The following is a 22,286-nucleotide window of genomic DNA, read 5'->3' as shown; positions in this document are numbered from 1 at the left end:
TGATTACTACATGAACATCGCCTCGTAACAACCCTGTATCAAGGTTTGCAATTTTGGGCATGATAATGACCGTCCGGTTTTTGTAAAGGTTCTACGCCTGTGTTCCTCGACCACGAGACGGGTAACCAGGAAATGATTTGATTAGTGTTTGCCTAACACTGAAATATTCCTGACCATATGGTACACAACAGTAAGTGCCGTAAGGACTGAGTGCCTAACCATATGGTACACAACAGTAAGTGCCGTGAGGACTGAGTGTTGTTCCTTCACGGAGCCTCAGGAAACGTGTGGCAAACTTCCAGCCTCTGACCAGCATGACAGGCTCACCAAGTGCCTGGAGAGCCCTAGTCAGCTCCTGGTCAGCACTACGGGCTGGTGGAATGCCTTAAGAATCGTATAGTTACTCTACAGAGCCGCGGTGATGAGTGTTGGCCTAGGAACGAGTAGACAAAAGGTTGGCCAACAGCGGTGCGGAGGGCAGCAAGACTGGCCGAGCCGGTGGATAGTGCAGGCCGCTCTGATGCGAGGCGTATAAGATCGAAGCGGATAGGTAGCGCATGGCAGGCTAGGAGAGCCATGACTGGTGCATAGTGTTGGATATGGAAGGAAGGCTGGCGAGGAAAACTCACGTGGGGAAGTGGTTAAGTGAGTGGGAGGGTCTGGAGAGAGTAGAGGGAGGGATAGTGGAGAAGCAAGGAAGGAGGGAAGATAGTAGAGGAGAGGAGGGAGGGTAAAGCAGTGGGAGGGAGGCTGGTGGCAGTGATAGGCCTCCCTGGTTAATTTACAGCGTCAACTGAGGTCGGAGTAAAATCAATACCAGAAGCTTGGCTGCAACTGTAGGCCGCCTCTCCCTGCTTCCCTACCGCCACGCCTACCCTACCACGCCCTCCGAACCGCCACGCCACGCCCTTTCCGCTGCCACGCCCACTCATTCATGCCTTCATGATGCCACACCCTCCTCGTCACGGTTCCATGAATGCCAGACCCTCCCTGATACGCCCCATGACGCCACACTCTCGTTACTAAGTCTCTTAACGCCACCCACTCCTAGCTACGCCTCATGACGCGAGTCTCTCCTTAACAAGAGTCATGACGCCACTCCTCCTTGCCACGTCTCATGACGCTACTCCTCCTTGCCACGTCTCATGACGCTACTCCTCCTTGCCACGTCACATGACGCTACTTCTCCTTGTCACGTCTCATGACGCTACTCCTCCTTGCAACGTCTCATGAAGCCACGCCCTCCTTGCCATGCCTCATGACGCCACATTACATAAGGCCACATCTTCCTCAACTCTCCTACATTCGAACCATACGCATCGCTTCCCAACCCAACGGACCAGATTCCTACAAGCTTAAGCTTTCTAGGACCCATCCAAGGACCCCACTCCCGCCGAAGTCCCCAAGGAGTTTACGCCCTTTAAAGCCCAAGGACCCCACGCCCTCCAGGGATTCAAGGAATCAGCGCCCTGTAGGACCCAAGGGCTCCACGGCTTCAAGAGCCTGCGGGAGCGGAACACACACCAGCTTCAGGACCATCGACAGGTTCCTGACGTCTGGCGGTACTGGTGTGTCAAGACCGGATTGTCCTGACTTCGGACATGAAGCTGTCTCCCCCAGCAGCAGACCTGGCGAACCCCTCACAGAGGTCCTCCTAAAGTGATCTTGTACGCCTCACTGTTGACCGGACTAGCAATCCCGTTCTGCCTATAATTTAGTGAATAATGATAATTATTATTATTATTATTATCATTATTTTTATTGTAATCATTATTATTATCATTATTATTATCATTATTATTTATCATTATTATTATTATTATTATTATTAGTAGTAGTAGTAGTAGTAGTAGTAGTAGTAGTAGTATTTTTATCATTATTATTATCATTACTACTACTACTACTTTTACCTTCTTTTACTGAATTATTAAATGTTTCATCATATTTATCTTCGTAGATAATGTTGATTTAAAAGAAAAACGTAAACATCATCGAGTGCTGTTGTCTTCACCAACCTGTTGCTTACCACTGTCCTTACCGTGACCTTGTGACACAAGACCTACCGTTGAGGAATTTCGACCTAACTGCATATCTTCCTGACGTTTTGTTGTTATATGTTCCCCTGTTTCAACTACGGATCTCTTTACTTTAATGCTGAAGGGCCGTATGGTCATGCGAAGGGTCGTCCCGTCATGCTGAAGGTCGCACGGTCGTGCTGAACGGGCTGGGCGCACGTGCCAGCCTGAGAGCCAGTGGTGAACATCCTCCGCTAAAAAAAAAAATGTCGTTAAGCACAATACTCCCAGAGGACCTCCCGCGGTGTCGTCCATAAGGTCGTGCTACCGCTGTCTCCTTCGCCCGGAGTCGTTTGATACGACCTCCGGCGGGACCTTCAAAGACTGTTTGCTCTCAGCTGTTGTCATTTAATTATTTTGAAATAGAAACTTTCCTTAGGCGACATTAGAAGAGTGTTTGATGTTGTGGTGGGTGATAGGGAACGGGGAAGGTGGGGAGGGGGGGGGGGAGAGGAGGCAGTAGAGGGAGAGGAGAATGTCCTCCACCTCCTCCCCCTCGCAGACTCTCCCCTACCTACCCTTAAGTTGCCATAGCGTCGCGAACGTTCACTCTAAAACGTTGCCACATTGAGAGACAAACGTTGCCCCACTCCCACAGAAACTTGGCATTATTGGGGCATAAAACGTTGCCTCACTCCCACAGAAACGTCGCCGCTCAACTGGAGGTCGCTGTAGCAGGACTCAAACGTTGGCACTGTACCAGCTAAAGTTGCCTTACCGGACTGAGGTAGGAATGGGAAGGAGAGAGATATAGGACAGAGCAGGGAGGACCTGCGTCAGGATGGGTCTCCGGCGCCGCCCTCAGCCGTCTGAAGCGCTCGACTTAAGTATTTATTTTGTCCGATGGAAGGTTCATATCCGTGTTTGGTGGGGCTCGTAGGGTGCACGGAGCAGCAGGTGCTCCATCCTAGGGCCAGGTCGGAGGGGGGGGGGGGGGGCCAGGTCCAAGGCCTTGGCTGGAAACAAGTCTGGGTGGCCTGCGAGGGGACTAAGTCATCGCAGGCGGAGGATGGAGGACTTTTACTGCCGGGGGACCTCGGTCAATACGTCAACGGGTGATGTAGTGTTTGTTACGTACCCGCCCCCTTCTGGTGCTATCCCTTCTCCTCGATGTTACCCCCTCATTCCTGGCCTCACCTCGGCCCTGTCCTTGCTTCACACGTCTTCACACTAATCTACAGCCAGCCATCTCACGCACGGGAGAATAGCCAGGCCAAGTGTGACAAAAAGTCTGTGTGATTTCCAATTGTTATGTTGGTGTTTTGAAATATTGTGTGTGCACATGTACTCAAGTACATAATCGTACACTGCCGCTAACACAGTTCCACACACGATATATGTATATATATATATATATATATATATATATATATATATATATATATATATATATATATATATATATATTATATATATAATTTCATATTCCAACCTGTCACACGTGTGGGCCCGGCCCGCGTCACGGACAAACTAGGGTTGGTTGGTAATTTGGACGTAGGCCTATCACCCACCACGGTCATCAAGGACGTCATCGTCAAGTCTTAACCATCCATCGGAAAATCTTAAGCGCCTTCTTCGTGTGTCCGTGACAATGCTAAGGACACATTCTCTCGCAGGATCTCCTGCCCTGGGAAAGTGAAGTAAAGAAATATAATTCACTTGTTACCAGCGTCTGGCTACTGATTTAAAAGTCGAAAGGACAACATTAACAATATAGATTGGATATTTTTTGATCATTTATATACCATTGACGAATTATAGAAACCTGATGTTGCTGGTTATTCGTATAACATTCATGATTCATAGAAACTTCACATATCTGATCATTTGGTATGAGTACCTGCAGAAGCTGTTGATGTACCTGATAATGTGCCTAACATTCACTATAGAAACAGTTATGTTGCCATGACGATGTTTCTGCATCCTGAACATTATCTTTCCTCTCGACTCCCGTCGTGACGACCTCTGGCCTTACACACACTGCTCTCCCTCTGAGGAAAGTTGATGTTTTGTTTCCTTTTCTTCTTCTTCTGAGAGTTGCTTTATGGAGTTTGTTGAGCAACTTACATGTTTAGTAAGTTCATCAGACTCAGGAAGTTAAATCGCGCACGATACTTTACACGTGTTTACTGAGCACTGGTGTTGTGCATTATGTGTCTTACGTCAGACGATTACGTCTGATGTACCGCTTATGAAACGCTACTGATCTTAACGCATGCAAGGCGCATCCTGGGGTCGAATCTCCGTAGGTTCGAATCCTGGTCACGGCACAGGGTCACTTGTACACCTCAGGGCTGGAGTGGCATTGTGTTCCCTACTGTATAGTGGTGTGTGTGTGTGTGTGTGCGTGTGTGTGTGTGTGTGTGTGTGTGTGTGTGTGGTGAAGACGACCTCTGCTCCGCCAGGGCGCTACACTGAGGTACCACGTGCGCTTCTCGTCTGGTCACTGGGTAGCCTCTCTTAGGACGCGTTCTACTACTTCCTTGTCGTGATATTCACCGCTGGTGTCTGGATCCAGAATATAAACTATTCAAAACACTTTCACTCGCGTTGGACTATTGGTTTCAAGAATTGGCACAAAGAAATTCACGAGAGTGTGCTCAAGCTACAGTACACGTCAGGAGCCGGTGTCAGGACAGCCTCGCATGTATGCAAATTAGGGCTTCAACAACATGTAGGAACGTCACTCACAAATTTTACAAATCACAATTTCCAGATCTTGCTATGTAAAGTGGACGTGGAGACGACCCGCTTCCAGGAGGGGGCGTGAAGGGTGGGAGGTGCCTCCCACCCGTCCAGTGTTACATGCCACCAGGCAGGCGTTAGGCCCACATTGCTACACTTCCTGACAGCAAAATAGTCTCTGGTGGTCCGGGCCCGGGTGGTGTAATACTTTCTTACCTGTGCCTCAGCGGCGCGCGGGGACCTATTGTACGACAGACGGTTTCTAAACACACACACACACACACACTCTCTCTCTCTCTCTCTCTCTCTCTCTCTCTCTCTCTCTCTCTCTGGTCCATTCCCCCACGCATCACCAAAAGCCCTCGAACAAGTTTCCATTGACGCTACGATTGTGTGCGTTTCGTAAACGGTAGTCCGGACCGTCGTCTGCCACACCCCGATTGGGTAGCTTCTGATTCCCTGACAACTTGTGTGTGTGTGTGTGTGTGTGTGTGTGTGTGTGTGTGTGTGTGTGTGTGTCATGGTTTGCAGGTGTGGTGTCATTTTCCAGACAATTAGCTTCATTTCACGTCAGCCAGAACTGTTTCCAAAACACCTTTAAAAATCAGCGAGCTGTGCCTTCCCTGCTCTTCTCAAGCCATGGTACGTACCCCCGCCGTATAGATGGTGTAGCACTGCGTTGACAACGAGGTGAGGAGTCTGCTGGTTGTGTACGTGCGTGTGTACAGCACCTCAAGTGCACGTCACAAGCCAGTCCCAGAACGGCGTGCGTGGACACGTCGCATCTCGTCGAGTCATTCGACCTACTGAGAGCTGGGGTCGTGGCAGGTAACCATGGCTGAATGTCTCCTCATTTTTATGTTCACGTTGACATGTGTGTGTGTGGGAGTCGCCTTCACTACCCTGGACTGTGTCTCGGGACCCGGCCATCACACCCGAGGGTCGTACCGTCGTGCTTAGAGGATAGCGGACTCCACGACTCTTGTTCTTAAGGTTCGGTCCTGAGCGTCAGGCATTGCGCTCTCCCGTCTCCATCCCTGTGCTTACATGACGAACTTCAGAATGTTGCGTAGCTTTGCGTCCAGCTGATGTAAGTCGGTCTGTGTGTCTGATGGTCAGTAGGCCTATAGACGACGACTTCAGAGCTCACCCCTCCCCCTCCCTAGTTAGTACAGGGGAGCAGGAGGGAGGGCGGGGGGATAGGCCTATACATTTCGGTGGCGAGCGGATTGCAATACGATCCTGGCTCCTTCCCACCCCACCTCTCACCCTCCCCTGGGCAAGACCGGCCGCAGCACAAGATGTTATCATCAGCCGTGACCCAGACAGGTCCTCCTCCCCCCCTCCCTCCCTCCCTGCACCGTGGGCTCAGGCCTCCCTGCCACGGTAGTACCTCCCCTTTCACCCACTTTCCTCCTTGCATGTATCACACACACACACACACACACACACACACACACACACGACTCCGTCCTCTCGAGGTTACACCGCGAGTGACAAGTCATCTCTGGCGAGGCTGTATCATCAGGAGTTCATTTGCGCTGAAGAAGTCCTCACTCCAAAGGAGTCCACCTCTCCTGGGTTGCAGGATCCTTTGCAAAGAGGTCCTGGGTAACACCAGGACTCTTCCTTCGAGGGAGATCCTGTGATGACTATAAATAAGATAGAATGATATGTAGCGTAGTGCATGTGACCCCACACACTAGGTTGATTTTAAGAAGTTCTGTCCCTTAAAAGGACGACACTTGGTATATTGTCTTGTGGCTAAACTGTAAATATTGGTCGTGGAGTTTTGAAGGATGGAGAGCAAGGATTTGATTGATTCTGGAAGACCACATATCATGGAAACTTGTGCATTACCGTAGATATGTATTGTAAGTGTAAGTTGGGTTTTATAGGCAAACATTAAGCATGGGGTAAATTCTTTTAATAATAGTCGTATTACTACCGTAGGGGTGCTGTTGATAAACATTATTTACGTGTTTATAGCCTTGTTGTGCGCGAGTCGTGTTGAGTGGAAGATGGACGTATGTGCCTGATATCCCCTTTTTTTAATCTGTTGAGTGAAGTGTGTGCGTGTGTGTGTGTTTGGGGGGGGGGGCGTTGTCGGCGGCGGCCGAAGCCGGTCCATTGTGGCAGATGAATGGCAGACGATGCCGGAGACAACAGCCCGGTAGGGCCCGCACACACACACACACACACATCTACCGTGTGCCTCTCCCGTGCAGCAGGGGCGTCACAGGTTCTCACTACTGTCGGAGAGGGAAAGGTGTAGGAGGGAGGGGCATGTGACGCGTGTCCATATATTTGACGTGAGTCAGTTTGTAGAAGGAGGGACGGGGGAAGACTCGTCTTGTTATCACTATTATCTACATCACGGCCGTTGTGTTGAGTTTGTCCCGATGATAATGATGATTACAACAAAAGCAAAGGATAGTGTAAACATCTGGAGCCCGTGGCTTCAGAGCCCTCTACCGGCAGGTGTAGATGCATACGGCACGCAGGCCAGAGACCTGAAAAACAGCGTGGAGGACTCTGTCCAAGTTGTACCTAACCCGCCAAGGTTGTGGCAGGTACGTGGACCGACCATCTGTGGCCTCCAACAGCCAGATTGATCCCAAGAACACTAGTGTAATTTGGTTGTAGACCGCGGCGGGACGTCCCAAGCCTCAGTAAGGTGACAAGTACACAGTAAACCGCAAAGAAACACGATAAGGAACTTATCGTGTTTTATTGTTCCTCTTGGCTATCAGCATGTGCTTTGATCACGCGCCCCTCTGTGATATATATATATATATATATTTATATATATATATATATATATATATATATATATATATATATATATATATATATATATATATATATATATATATATATATATATATATATATGTGTGTGTGTGTGTGTGTGTGTGTGTGTGTGTGTGTGTGCATTCATATATTAGTCTATATGATTCCAGGTCCTCCTGCCACTCCCATACAAGATCTACCCACCTTCCCCTCTGAGCACACACACACACACACACACACACACACACACACACACACACACACACACACACACTGATGGACACCTGTAATTACCTTCCCTAATTGCGCCTCTGTAACTAGCTGTCTCGAGATTTGCAGGGGTCATCTGGCGTGTGGTGTGGTCGTGATCGCACACGTTCGGTTGTCAGGTCGAAGGTTCAGGTCATCGTACCTAAGGGTCGTGCCGTCGTGCTCATAAGGGATGAAGAATGAGAACGGAAACTGTCCATAAAAAAAGACAGTTCATTAGAAACTGCATGATCTCTCTCTCTCTCTCTCTCTCTCTCTCTCTCTCTCTCTCTCTCTCTCTCTCTCTCTCTCTCTCTCTCTCTCTCTCTCTCTCTCTCTCTCTCTCTCTCTTCTCGTGAGGAGGGGGGATGGGGATGTGTGTGTGGGCAGGTGTGCATGGGGGGTGGGTGGGGGGATGGGGGGGGAGCGGAGCATCAAAGGCCCGGGTCCCACCCAGGGTATGTGAGGGCCGGTATATTATTCACGAATCTCCTTTACAACGTAAACACCGGCCGCTTCTCAATATCTTTATTAAATATTTTCCTCAAGCAAACTCCAGTAAGGACCCGCCTGCCTCTCCCTCCCACACACTCTCACTATACCAGACTTCCACTGCACAATACTCTTACCGCCTCTTACTCTCACTGTACCATACTTTCACCGTGTCTTACTCTCACCATACCACACCACACTCTCCCCATATACTCTCACCATACCTTACCTTCATCTTACTCTCTCTCTCTCTCTCTCTCTCTCTCTCTCTCTCTCTCTCTCTCTCTCTCTCTCTCTCTCTCTCTCTCTCTCTCTCTCTCTCTCTCTCTCTCTCTCTCTCTCTCTCTCATCCAGGATCTCCCTTTCGCCCATGTTTCTCCTCCCAGTCTACCGTCTTCTCTCCCACCGCATGCCCCTTCATCGCCCTCCATTCCCCTCTCCTCTTGCTAGCTCCCCTCCCCTCTTGCTAGTTCCCCTCCCCTCTCACTCGTTCCCTACCCCTCTTGCTAGTTTCCTCTTCCTTCCCCTTTCTCCCCCTCGTGGCCAGCCCTGTTCAGTGAACCCCAAGCCCGCTCTTTCTTCCTTCTCCCTAACCTCTTTCTCAACCCCCTCCCTGTAGAAAGGCCTCGTTCCCTCCCAAGCTCCTGCAAACTCCAGTGTCTTTTAGAGCCAGCACCACCTCCTCCCCAGTGTCTTTCAGGGCCGGCACCTCCTCCCTAGTGTTTGTCAGGGCTGGCACCTCCTCCCCAGTGTTTGTTAGGGCCGGCACCTCCTCCCTAGTGTGTGTCAGGGCTGGCACCTCCTCCCCAGTGTTTGTTAGGGCCGGCACATCCTCCCCAGTGTTTGTTAGGGTCGGCACCTCCTCCCCTCAATAGACTTCATTTGTTCGCCCTTCCCAGTGGACCTCTTGAAAATTACAGGCCTAAGTATGGCCCTGAATTAAGATAGGCCTAGAGGGCAGGGCCAGCAAAAAATTTTTTCCTACTGTCGCTGCCAATGTCCGTTCCCTGGTGAGGCCGGTGGTGATGGGAGGCGCGGCGGTGAATCTGGAATTTGTTCAGTCTCTCATTTTGCCCTGGGTGTGGGGGAATTTATTGTGGGGGAAATTTATTTCTAATGTCTTGATTGGAAATAAGTGTTACTGTGGGTCGGTCTGGTGGGAGGAAAATTGTGTTATTTTCTGATATGTTGTAGTTGTGAGTTGTGTTGTTAAGTTGTAGTAACGGGAAGTTGTAGTTGTAATGGGTAGAGTTGGAAGTGAAGGAAGGGTTAAAGGGGGAAGCTTATGGAGGTTCAGTGTGGTATGGTTGTAGAGATGGAGTGTGGTACGTTTGTAGAGATGGATAATGATATAGTTGTAGAGTGGGGTATGGTTGTAGAGATGGAGAGGGGTATGGTTGTAGAGATGGAATAGGGTATGGCCGTAGGAGTGGAGTGGGGTATGGTTGCAGAACTGGACTAGGGTATAGTTGTGGGTGGAATTAGTGAGTTTCTTTAATGTTATGAACAACCCTGGTGTGGATTTGCAAGATAAGGAGACGACGCAAGTGGATGGATCTTTTGAGTCGCTGGAGACAATAGGACGGAAGAGATAGCAGGGAAGAGGCACGCTGGAGGAAGAGAGAGAGAGAGAGAGAGAGAGAGAGAGAGAGAGAGAGAGAGAGAGAGAGAGAGAGAGAGAGAGAGAGAGAGAGAAGTGAAGAAAAGAAATGGAAGAGAACCTCGAAAGGAGTAAAGCTAATGAGAGCCGTGCGCGGTCTGCCCGGGTAGTAATGATGCCTCCAAGAGCCTTCCCAACAGAACCTGTTAACAATAAAGAGCGAATGACGTGCCAACACTGCCAACACTGCAGACCCATCCCCTCATTTGGATGGAGGGTGGGTGGAACATCTGAGCCTTGGAGTGCTGAGTATACACGGTGGAACACAACGGATCAGACGAATGTATGTACAACTTCATTAACATATTACATTAGTCCGGTGTGATGAATGAATTAGCTCCCTTGTTGCCCCTCATTCCCATACCTAACGTAGGTGTCGCCTCAGACTGCACCTGGCTATCGTTATTTTCAACGTTATACCAGAATATGAAGTGCACTAACGCACGAGACTGTGAGAGAGAAGAAGTAGATATACGATGTGTTCTGGTGGGCCCCTGGCGACAATATCATCATTCAACGGAGAAATGTTCGACCTGCATCGTTCAGGATGTAACACAGTTAAAAGATGTTTCATCTGGTCGAGATTACAGTATGAAACGTGAGTGCAGCGATGATGAGGAACGGTAGAAAGACCCGAGAATGCTCGTTTTAACTTACCATAGTTTCCCACAACACTACAAGGTGAGTGTCTGTTCAGCGAAGAAAATGGGAGATTTGAAACTCTGAAGCTTCGACCCAAGTGAGAGGAAAAGCAGTGGTGAAGCTTTTTTTGCAGTGCTTGATATACCTCAGAAAATAATATTCCTGTGTAATAACATCGTTTCTCAAGGGGGGAGGAAAGTTCTGAGTTAAATGATCTGCAAAAATATAACCATTTATAGCTCGAAATGACTATAAGGAATCGAAACTACCGAGAACGATTCGAATCACTGAGACTTTGCTCTCTGAAGCTGAAGCGCACGTGCGGGGACAGCTGTCATTGTGTAAACGTAGGCGGAAAGTGGCAGGTGTGGTCTGGTTCTCAGTGTGTACACGCTCGGAAAGTACCTGCCATCGAAGTAGCAAATAGTGGAGGAGTGTATGATGGTGACATGAGTGGCACTAGATGTAGTGAGAGAACATAATGTTAAAAACAACTGAAGCCGAGGATAAATTTTCGAGATATCTGAATCCACACGAAGCAGCCGGCGGAGCATGTTGTCATGAGGTCATTGTTTATACGGTGTTTCTGGTTAACTGCGCAGTACATTCTACGTGGGTCTATGTCACGCAGTCACAAAGCCTGGCTGATTATACGAACAGCCGTTACTAGGAGCCATACCGAGATGCGGGGGAAGAACCGAGCCTACACAGTCATAGTTAGGTAAGTGGAGGTTGAACTGAAATGCGAGTTGTAAAATGAGGGAGGGAGGGAGGGAGGGGAAGAAGGTGAATGTGGGTTGAAGAGAGAAGTGGTGCTGTACTTGAACGGGTTGCGAGTTAATTGGGTTGTAAATGAGAGAGTTGGTGAGTTGAAATAACTGTAGATTGAAGAGTTAAGGAGTTGAAGTGGTTGTTTAGTTGAGGCAGGAAATTAAAATGGTTGTTTAATGAAGAGGAAGTTGAAATGGTTGACTGATGGAGGAGTTGAGTAGTTGTGATTTTAAGGAGAGAGTGAGTGAGTTAAGGGAGAGTTGAATGAAAAATTATTTCGTTCACAGAGTGAATAAATGATGTATTTTGTGTGTAAGGTAACTGAAGGACTCCAGCGCAGACCACACGTATCTGTTTTGCGTCCTCATCTTGAAGCTGTGGGTGGATCTTTCTTAGACCCTTGAGCACTGGAAAATTTTATGTATGTGGTTTGTTGGTCTGAAGAACACACACCCAGACACACAGACACAGACACACACACACACACACACACACACACACACACACACACACACACACACACACACACACACACACACACACATCCCCCCCCCCTCTCAAGGCCTACCATGAACCATCTCCTGTATGAAAAATATATATTTAAAACACCTATTGTCTTGGAGTGCCGGAGGCCCCCCCCCCCCCCACCTTCCCCATCCTCCAGCTCCCTCTATACAATTACTGCTATATTTCCGTCCCCTCCCCTCTCCCTACATCTCTCCCCTCCTCCCGCACCTCTCCCCTCTCCCTACATTCCTCCCCTCCCCCCCACAACCCCTCCCCTCTTCTCTTCCTTCTTTATCACCTGGACTCTTCCCTCCTTATTCCCTCCTTCAGCCCTCCCTCCCCTGCGGTTCACTGTTCCTCCTCCATACCACACCCCCCTCCCCCTTCTGGCCCATCTCCTTCCATTAGCTCCCATTTTTTCTTCCCACTTCCCATTTTCTTTTCACCTTTCCGTCTTTTCCCCATACGATTTTTTCCTGCTCCCCGGCCTCGCTCTTATATTGCTCCTTTCCCCACCATCCCCTCCCTCCCCTACCGTCTTCAGTTTGTCTACATTTCATTTCTCTTGTATTACAGTTTAGGTCAACTGCTCTTGTGTGTGTGTGTGTGTGTGTGTGTGTGTGTGTGTGTGTGTGTGACGCAGAGCTGGTGGTGGTGGGTGAGGAGGAGGAGGGAGAGAAGGTAGGTGGATGGGCGCCTATTGGGTCAGGTCGCTCCCTCCCCACGTCTTCAACCTCCCCCCCCCCCATCCTCCCCCGGTATCACGAACTGTGGCAGTTGTGGTGGTGACCTGGCCTCCGACTGTGGTGCTGTGGCTCCCAGGGCACGTGTGGCTATCCTGCAGGTAGGGGCTCGTGAACCAACCCTGGTGTGTGTGTGTGTGTTTGTGAGGGGAGCCTTACACGTGGTGGTGTAAGGGTAGCACGTGGTGGCAGGTGGGTAGGATGCTTCGATCGTATCGTAAACACAACAGTTAAAGGATGAACATACCACGTGATTATGGTGGAACTGGAAGTGATGTGGTCAGCACGTGGTAGCAGCACGTGGTAGTCTAGTGAACGCGAAAAGAGGCGGTGGTTGGGGAGGGATGAGGGATTCACTTACCACTGTACGTGGCGATGGGATTTGTCCCAGTGTTCACAGGGTACAGCTGTTCACGTGGGGGAGGGGAGGTAGTTCACGTTCTCCCTTCCTCTCTTCCTTCCTCCCTTAACTCAGGGGAGGTAACACTAACTCGTTTTCTTTATCAAAGTTCCTCCGTAGAATTTAATTCACTCCACAACAGGGAAGCCGCAAAGAAAATGGAGCGCACCGTAAAATGAAAAAGTCTTTATAACAATTGCAGTGTGTGTTGAGGGAGAGGATGGAGGGTGGCTGCTTCTGGTATTTTGATACCATCTCCGTCCGCCTAACTTACTTTACATCTTTACTGTGAGTCTTCCATAGTTTCTTTTTTTATGTAAAGTCTTGCTAATTAAATTGTACGGGGGGGGGGGGGGGGACGCTACATGAAGCCTGAGGGAAATGGTCCAGGAAAGAACCTAACATGAGACACTTCACACTTAAGATGTTGAGTCGGCCAGACCCACACACGAGACCACAGCTTCTGTGGCACAGCTTCTGTGTCTTCGAAACCCGTGTGTGTGTGTGTGTGTCTGTGTGTCTGTGTGTGTTTGTGTGTGTGAGGGAGGGAGGGAGGGATACGGGAACGCATCCCACGTACTGCATGAATATCCAGTCTAAATCAGGTTTCTTGGTCAGCGTAGATATGATCTGTACCAGCGTTGTAGGACTGAAGGTCTTGGTGCGTACCCAAGCACTGGTGGAAGACGATATCTGTGTTAGAAAAGAAAAACTTATTCTACAGAACAAAAGAAGGAACGTAAGCATAGTTGTTCCTGGAAAGTTTTATGGAAATCCCTCGAGTCTAGTGGAGATGGAAGGACGGTGCTGGACGTCCTCTCATACATAAGATAGGGACGAAAAATTCTGGGAATATTTTATTTCCGAATTTCATAGATAGTGATTTATGATTGTTTAATTGAGGGATGAGCAGAGGGAAGAAGGGATTAGTGAGGGATAGGGAAAGGGGGAGGCAAGGTTGAGTGAGAGGCAGCAATAAGAGAGAGAGGATGACGGGGTGAGAGAGTGAGAGGAGAGAGTAAGCAAGCCAGACACGAGCTGGTTGTTCGAGGGAAAGCCTTAGAAAAGTGAGCGTGGAGTGTGGTGGATCTGTGAGAGGCCGCAGTGAGTGGAGTCCAGGCCAAGGTGAGAGGTCTGGGAGAGCTACTGTCTTGTGAGAGAGGTCAGGGGTGAATGGAGCGAGTGAGGGAGTGTGTGTGTTGTGAGAGTGTGAATAATGAAAGGACTGAATGAGAGAGTGTGTTTGAGGGAGGGAGGGGGTGAGTATGAATGATGAAAGAAGTCTGAGAAAAAAGTACGTGTAGCTAAGACTATCATAGAGAGAGAGAGAGAGAGAGAGAGAGAGAGAGAGAGAGAGAGAGAGAGAGGTGAGGATGTGGAGTACCGCCAGGGCGCCTCTCTAAGCCCCAGCGATGTCCACATTGGGAAGGTTGCTGTATGATGCTTGCCTGGGTCACCATGGCTCTGATACCATGCTGACTCATGGTAGTCATGTGATGGATGATGGTAGTACCCACATCCGTCATGGTAGTACCCACATCCATCATGGTAGTACCCACATCCATCATGGTAGTACCCACATCCGTCATGGTAGTACCCACATCCATCATGGTAGTACCCACATCCATCATGGTAGTACCCACATCCATCATGGTAGTACCCACATCCATCATGGTAGTACCCACATCCATCATGGTAGTACCCACATCCATCATGGTAGTACCCACATCCGTCATGGTAGTACCCACATCCATCATGATAGTAATCCACGTGGAGGACAGCAGTACCCGCATCCCTTTCAATGGTCATGGTACCCCAACGACCCCGTGGCCCGTAGTGCCCACACGAACCATGGTCCGTACTTCACGGACCATTGTGGCGTCTCATGCACCATGTGGGGGTGGGGGGGTGAGGGGGGTAGTAGCAGCATCCGCCTTGAGCCCGCCTGGATCAGGGAAGCGGCGCAAGTTTTGATAGAAAATAAAGACCTTCACAAAACTATGCAAAATGGATATCCGTTTCAAATCCGATTGGAATATTGATTTGTGAATATATGAATGTAAAATGGCGCGTCGACCAGTGCCACCCACCCGAGGAGAGAAAATAGTAGGGAACCCTCCCCTATAATGGCGCGCGGACCAGCCCTACACTAGGAGAGAATATAGTGTGGAACCCAACCGTACCTACAGCAGCGGCCATCTTTGCACACCCACGGAGGAGGTCGCCGCCCAACATCAACACTGATGACAGTATGTTTTCCTCCCTGCTTAACGATACAAGTTTCCTCCAGTCTCAGTATTTTTCTTTTTTATTCTGATATACAACCTTGTGTGCCGAGGTAACTGGTTGACCCTGTTTATTGTATTGGGATGCAGTGTTCAGGTGAATGACGGTGTGGTGCTGCCATGTTTGCTTAATCTACCTTCCTGTGTTTATAATGACTCTCTCTCTCTCTCTCTCTCTCTCTCTCCCGGTTTGTTTATTCTGGCCAGCTGTTCCAGATGATGACGTATCCTCTCCCGTTATCGCAATAGGTCCATCACCATCAGCACGGCCCATCATGCCCATCACGGTCCCCCACCCCCTCCCGCCATCATCAGCACAGCCCACTATGCCCCTCAGAATCTCCCCTCCCATCATCATCAACACGGCCCACTATGCCTATCAGAACCTCCCCCTCTTCTCCCCCCCTTCCCCCCCCCTCCCACACGGCCCCTGTATCAGCTAATCAGAAGAGCAACATTGCATAACAAACAGGTTCCCTTCAGGGCTGGGTTTACAAGCCAATCCTGTGAGAAAAAAAAAAAAGAAAATGAAGTTGCCATGCACCTCCAGCCCACTTTTTATGGAGGGTTTTCCCTTTTTTTTCCTCTGACGATTGGATATGGTTAGGTAAGTCGAGGGTATGACTCGACCTTGTGAGTATATTTAGCTGAATGGAAGGTGTTTTGGTGGTCTCTGGTTCATTCTGAAGCTTCCTCACTTGGGTTGTGTTGAGGGAGGGTCTTATGGATGCCATGTGAGGTTTTTGCTAGGATCTAGTTAGGTTGGTCACTGAGGTTCTTCGCCTCATCAAGAGGTTGGGATGAGGTTGGTGAAGGAAGGGGATTGGGTGGGGAGGGAGATTATGTCCATCAGTGTAGAGGGATGGATGGACACAACCCATTTTTCATATTACCTCGTCAACAAGGATGGAAAAAGGGGTTGAATTTTTTTTTTTATAGAGATAGAGATGGAGTAAGTTCGTAGACCTTCGCTCATAACACAAGTGCACGTAGACAGATAGATGGAATTGACTGGGAAATGATATGCAGGAGAGGGTTACAATCTGCATTCATCGGCAAGAACAGAGTTTGATGTAATCTTGTCGATTTGTTGACCTGACCCAAAGGTCGTACCGTGCTACTGTGGCTCAGGAGTAGTACCTTCGTGCTGAGGAGTCGTACCATCGTGCCAAAGGATAAACGACCATGTAGTGTGGCAGGGTCGTCCTGTGTGTGTGGAGGTCGTAGAGCAGGAAGGTACGACTCCCTGGGCACAGTTATGCGACCCTTGAAGCACAGTGTAGAGATGATCCTTTAGAGTAAGACTGTACGACCCCTGAGCACAGCGCTGTTACCTTCAGGAATGATGGTCTGGTCTGTAACCTGACCATTAAGGTTCGAGTCAAAGTCCAGGTCGTCATGCCCAAAGGTCGTACCTTTGTGCTTGATAGTCGTACCGTCGTGCTCAAGCGTCGTACATTCGAGGTCAGGGGATAGTGCTTCGTGCTCAAGGGTCGTAACGATGTGTTGAAGGTTCATTGCGCTGAGTTCAAGGGTCGCGCCGTCCCGTCGTGCTTAAGGGTCGTTTCGCCGTGCTATAGGCAGGTTATTATAACGACCCCAAATTAACTGTTACCCAGACGTCCAGTAGTTAGCCTTTGTGGCATTGTCAGATTTTTTTTTTTTGACCGTACTAGAAAAATGATATTGGAAAAAGGCGAATTAATCTTGAACGGCTGTTTCCCATCACGACCTGAACAGTGCCCCCTTCCCCCCCCCCTCCTTCAAACCATTTTCTTCCAGGGGACACTCGCAAAAAAAGAGAAGAAATTTCAATTCTCTTTAATTCGAAGGGAAAAGAATTTAGTATCCGGTTTTGATACGTTGAATTGGATGGGAAAAATGATAATAGGTTATTGCATTGGAGGCCATTAATATGTATTTTGAAAAAGTTAATTTAATTTTGAGATTAAATTTAAAGGTTGTGAGAAGGAGCGAGAGGCTTAACCGTTGTTGATGATGATGACAATTAGCAGGACTGTGGTTGGTTCCCCTCCAGTAAGTAAGAATAGCAGCGGGGAACAATAGAGAAGGTAAACAATAGCTCATATTAACAATAGTAGGTGAACAATAGTTATTGGAATATGGGTTAAGTGGTGGGATCTGATTTCACCAGTGGCGCCACAGATTTTTATTCTTTTTCAGTTTTCCATTTCCTTTTCGTTGAATTTTATCAAAATAATGTCGTTGTTCATTTCCGCTTATAATGATGTCTGAGTGTGTTACCGGACTCCGCTTGCATGAGGATACACCGTGAGGTGGAAATGACACCTTTGGCGAGGTTGTATCACTGGGAGTACAGTCTTGTCTAAGCACTTCCCACTCCAGAGGCGTCCCATCATATCCCTGCTACTGGAAGGAGCGTAGCCTTGGAGCTGCAGGAGCTTCTGGAAAGAGATCGTGGGCATCGCCTGGAGTCTTTCCTAGACAACCGTGCTGGGGTGGTGATTACCAGACATGAAATGGTTATATCCAGTGGCGTGATCCAGGTTCTGTGCAGCCGCGTCACGAAGACTGTGTCCATCGAAGCTGCTGGTCGGCGTCCAGAGGTAAGCCATCCAGCACCGTAGCCCCCCAGCAGGAGGCCCGGGGGTTGACACCTTAAGGGAGAAAGGAAGGGATTATGGTGGATGATGGGCCCCCTCAAGCCACGTCATCCCCCGCTTATGAAAAACCTCTCGGTAATTACAGATCCGCAGATCTCTTTGGCCAAAGGTCAGGGAGTGGTGAAGACCACAGTTGGTCAGCCGGAGGACGCTCGCTATGATCCTTCCGACCACTGGACCAGAAGGAACGAACTGGTTTGGAGAGGATGATATAGGTTTACGAGCCGCAGGAACTAACAGTCTGTTAGATCGTCTTGGGGAGGTTGGGTTTAAAGGCCAGGCTGCACGGTTAGAGTGGAGACGTAAGTACCGGGGAACCGGTAGAGTTAAATCAGTATGACCTTACTGATAGTTTACTACTGGTGATGGTACACATGTGGCCGACAGGCGCCTACCCATGGCTATATAACACCCCCCCCCCCCCCCACCCACCTCCTGGAACGCGATAACACGACCCTTTAGGCACAGTGGGACGACCATTGAGCACGATGGTACTGCTCTTGGTTTTGATTCCTGGGTTAGGTCATTGTACGGCAAGTGTCGCACCGTCGTGTTCAAGGGTCGTGTCTTCGTGCTCAAGGTCCGCACTGTCGTGCTTGAGGGTCGTGGTTCAGAGGATAAAATCCGTAGCCTTGAGAACTCAGAGCAGAGTTTACGCTTGTATTGCCCCGTCTCTTGTATATATGTACCATGTATTTACTCCTATATATGTATTCACACACACACACACACACACACACAACACACACACACAGCAATACACTCGTCAAGCGAGAAGAAAACAGTGATAACAATGACTTGATCACGAAAGTCGAGTTTTAGAATTGATGTTCAAAGTAACATTTGTCAAGTTACAGCAAGAACTGATTACAACAAGAACGGATAATACAGCTGTATTATTTTACAGAATAACGAAGAGAACTGATGATCAAGAATGAAATTTCAGTGTCACGATGTATCCAATTATTCATAATTGGCAACAAGAATATATAAAAGATATTTTGTAGATATTTTGTGATTAACGTAAATAAGTTTAGCGAGACCCATTACCCCGCAGCCACAGGGAGGCCCACGTCCCCCACATGATGATATGCAGAGGTGGATATATCATCTCTCAGATATCATTCCAATAACGTCTGAAATTTAAAAGCCATAGGGAGACACTTATGAAAAAAAAGCGAGAGTTGAATGGCGCGCACGTGGTCCAGGGGAGGAAAAAGTGAGATATGTGACGGCCCTCCCCTGACCACACGCCAGGGGAGGGAGTGAGGAAGGGAGAAGTGAAAGGAGTGGGAATAAGGGGAGGGGACAAGACGAGCTGGAGGGAGGCTGGGCAGGGGGCTGGGACCGGGCAAGATGTGCTGGAAGGAAGCTGATGGAGGGGGTGGTGGGTGCAGGTCGGGCAGGGGGAGGGAGAGGGCTGGTATAGGAAGTTGGGTGGAGAGACTGGCAAAAAGGGGGTTTTGGCAGGGGAGGTGACAAATGGGGATTGAACAGGGGTTGAGCAGGGGGGAGGTTAGGGCCGAGGAGCGGGACAACTGGGCCTTTTTATGCCCTCTTATATCATGTGTTAAATGTAGTTTTTGTAATGGATCCTGCCCGTGGAGGGGAGGGGGGGGGGGGTGGAAGGTATCGTGCAGCGCTAAGGGGGTGTAAGGTAGTGTCTAAGGGATGGATAGGGATAGATACATTTAGCTCCCCCCTCACACACTGACCCATTCCCCCTCCGAGAGTCACCGGGGAAGTGTTTCGAGTGTGGCCTAAAGTTCGCGACAAAGTGGAAGTAACATTTTTTTTTAGTGTATTAGAGAATAATAACAATAATGAGAAAATAACCATAGTTACAATGATGATGATGATAAAGATTATAATCTGTTCACATTGCTACACCATAATGTTTACCATCACAGCGGGCGTGAAGCAGGACTTGCAGTGTCGGAGCTTCATTCGGAGCTAGTCGAAGCTTTGGTCATGTAACGTTAGCTGTCTGTTTTACTGTAGGGTTGAGGTTGGAGTCTCGGATCCTCCTGGCCTCTCAACATGTCAGTGCTGGTGTTAGTAGAACCAGTTTTAAGAGTAGACTTCGGAGACTCGGAGCGGGTCGAGTCGGAGCTTCTGTCGTGTCGTGTGAACGTTGGCTTTAAATATGGCGATTCTTAAGCAGAATTCGTAGTCTCGGAGTGGGTCGGAGCTTCGGTTTCGTACCCTAACTCGCTCGGATTTTTTTTTTTCCGTTGCAGAGAGAGAGAGAGGGAGAGAGAGAGAGAGAGAGAGAGAGAGAGAGAGAGAGAGAGAGAGAGAGAGAGAGAGAGAGAGAGAGAGAGAAATGTTCATTTCACTTCATGTATTGATTCGTAAGACAAACACTGCAGGAGTTCCTGACACATAATCTTCTTGGTAAAGGTTATTTCCAGCACAGCTTTATGCTTTCAAACATTATTAACTACTTTTCACTTTCGTAAAGTATAACTGGATCAGGCAGTTACCCAGTTCTCTCTCTCTCTCTCTCTCTTGAACAAGTTCATCGCAATTCAGTCTGAATCACCAGAAAATTGTTTTGCCAGAAAGGTTCAGGTATCAGTGTTCGAAACCAACTTTATTCCTGACGATGAACCTAAAGATACGTTTTTTTTTTCATCACCTTTTAAGGAGCTGATGGAGAGGCAATTATTTTTTTATTTCAGGAATTTCTATACTGTTTGGTGAGCGATCTTAAATCTTATCTTGTGAGTGAGTATTAGAGTCTTATCCCTTAAAAAGGGTACGATCCTCAAGTACGACGGTACGACCTTTGAGTCTGATGTCCTCACCTTTCACCTGATTCCCTTTAATGGTGAGGTCAAAGGCCAGACCGTTATACCTTCGTATGTAAGAATCGTACCGTCGTGCCTAAGGGTCGTGCCATTGTGTTGAAGGGATACGACATCATGCTCCAGAGGATGACTGTGTGGAAATGGTGACTAATATCTTCTCTTCTTACCCCAGGTATGTCAGCTGCCCCGAACACCTGCCTGACGCCGCCGCTGCCGAGGGGGATGAGCGGAGGAACTGCCAACACCCGCAGCTCGTGAGTGTTCCTCAGTAGTTGTAGGTGTTGGCCTGGTTAGTGAGGTTCTGGTCCTGGTCCCTTGTCAGTTAGGGAGATGGTCACTTGGTGGTTCCTGCTCCTCTGCTAGGCAGATGCTTGCCTGCCGGGTTTCTGGTCCCTGGTCAGTCATGGTGATGCTTGGCCTGCAGAGTGTAATGAATGTTTTATTATGATTATTCGTGGTATCTTCTCTCTCTCTCTCTCTCTCTCTCTCTCTCTCTCTCTCTCTCTCTCTCTCTCTCTCTCTCTCTCTCTCTCTCTCTCCACCCATCGTCTGGTTTTCCACCCACTTACTCCTCAGCTATCACCTGGGACGCCATGAGCCGGGTCATGTCTGCCCGGGCGAACCTTCGTTCCTCACTCCCATTCCCTACTTCGTTCCCGTCGTCTGTCCCCTTCCTCTATTCTTCTTCCCTCTTCCCCTTCATCTTCCACACACCTCTCCCCTTCCACAACACCCCCACCTCTCCCCTCTTTCCCCCCTGCCCATCACATGACACAAGCTGTATGTACGTACGTACGGTTGCCGGGGAGAGGGAGGCTGGCTAGGCCTACGACTGGGCCCGGCCTGGAACGCCAATAGGGAGGGAGGGAAGGAGGGGGTTTGGGCGTGGCCCTGCCTCTGCCAACTCTCCCGCCGTCGATGCAGAATAATCGAGAGAGTTTCCCTCACGTCTCATTAATAAATCAATTCAGTTTATTAGTCATTTATGGTAAGGTGAGCGTCTGGTATATTGCAAATGTGTGATCGTCACGGTGGTGTGGCTGCGTCTGTGAGACAGGTGTGTTGAGCGTTAACACATCCTGCACACCTGGTGATGGTATGTGGGGGAGGGGTGGGTAGTCCGTTGTAGGCCCCTGGGGGAGGTGGATATGATACAGCGCCTCTCCTCTGAGTACAAATTAGCCGCTAATTGGCGTCGGTGTGTGGTGTTTTTCCCGCGTGGTGAGCACCAAATAAACATTAGGGCCAGCTCTCCTACACCCACGCTCCACATCAATCAATTTCAGCCTCCAGCGAGCCGGAAGGTAAGCACTACCTATTTGCACCTTAATTGGAAGTAAACCACCTCTCGAGCCGCGACCAAAAGTCTGTTCCTACCCACCTCGTGAGGTCTGCTCTGAAAGGCAAGTGGGTGTGGCTCGGGGAGCCTATAGAAATGCCCCTCCAGCCTCCCTGGCCCGAGTGTTGAGCAGGGTTTTGACGGATGGTGACGCCAGCCGGATCAAGGGCTTCCTGGGTGGCACTGTG

General features: G+C 49.1%; 1 protein-coding gene across 6 annotated transcripts in view; it reads left to right on the top strand.

Annotated features, from left to right (window-relative positions):
- Positions 1–22,286, top strand: part of LOC139760666 (uncharacterized) — a 231,972-nt gene that overhangs the window by 90,389 nt on the left and 119,297 nt on the right. For 2 of the 6 annotated variants that reach the window (XM_071684158.1, XM_071684164.1), the window contains exons 1-2: positions 10,962–11,316; positions 20,932–21,013. The exons of 1 other annotated variant lie outside the window; for it this stretch is intronic. In XM_071684158.1, coding sequence (XP_071540259.1) covers positions 11,156–11,316; positions 20,932–21,013 — 243 coding nt within the window. In that variant the 5' untranslated portion in view covers positions 10,962–11,155. Of the gene's footprint in view, positions 1–10,961; positions 11,317–20,931; positions 21,014–22,286 lie in introns of those variants that run through there. 3 more of the 6 variants (XM_071684162.1, XM_071684163.1, XM_071684168.1) reach the window with 2 other exon arrangements.

Source organism: Panulirus ornatus, chromosome 37, assembly GCF_036320965.1.
Source record: "Panulirus ornatus isolate Po-2019 chromosome 37, ASM3632096v1, whole genome shotgun sequence".
Lineage (NCBI taxonomy): Eukaryota > Metazoa > Arthropoda > Malacostraca > Decapoda > Palinuridae > Panulirus > Panulirus ornatus.
The sequence above is the reverse complement of the archived record's forward strand: the minus strand, read 5'-3'. Positions and strand labels throughout refer to the sequence as shown.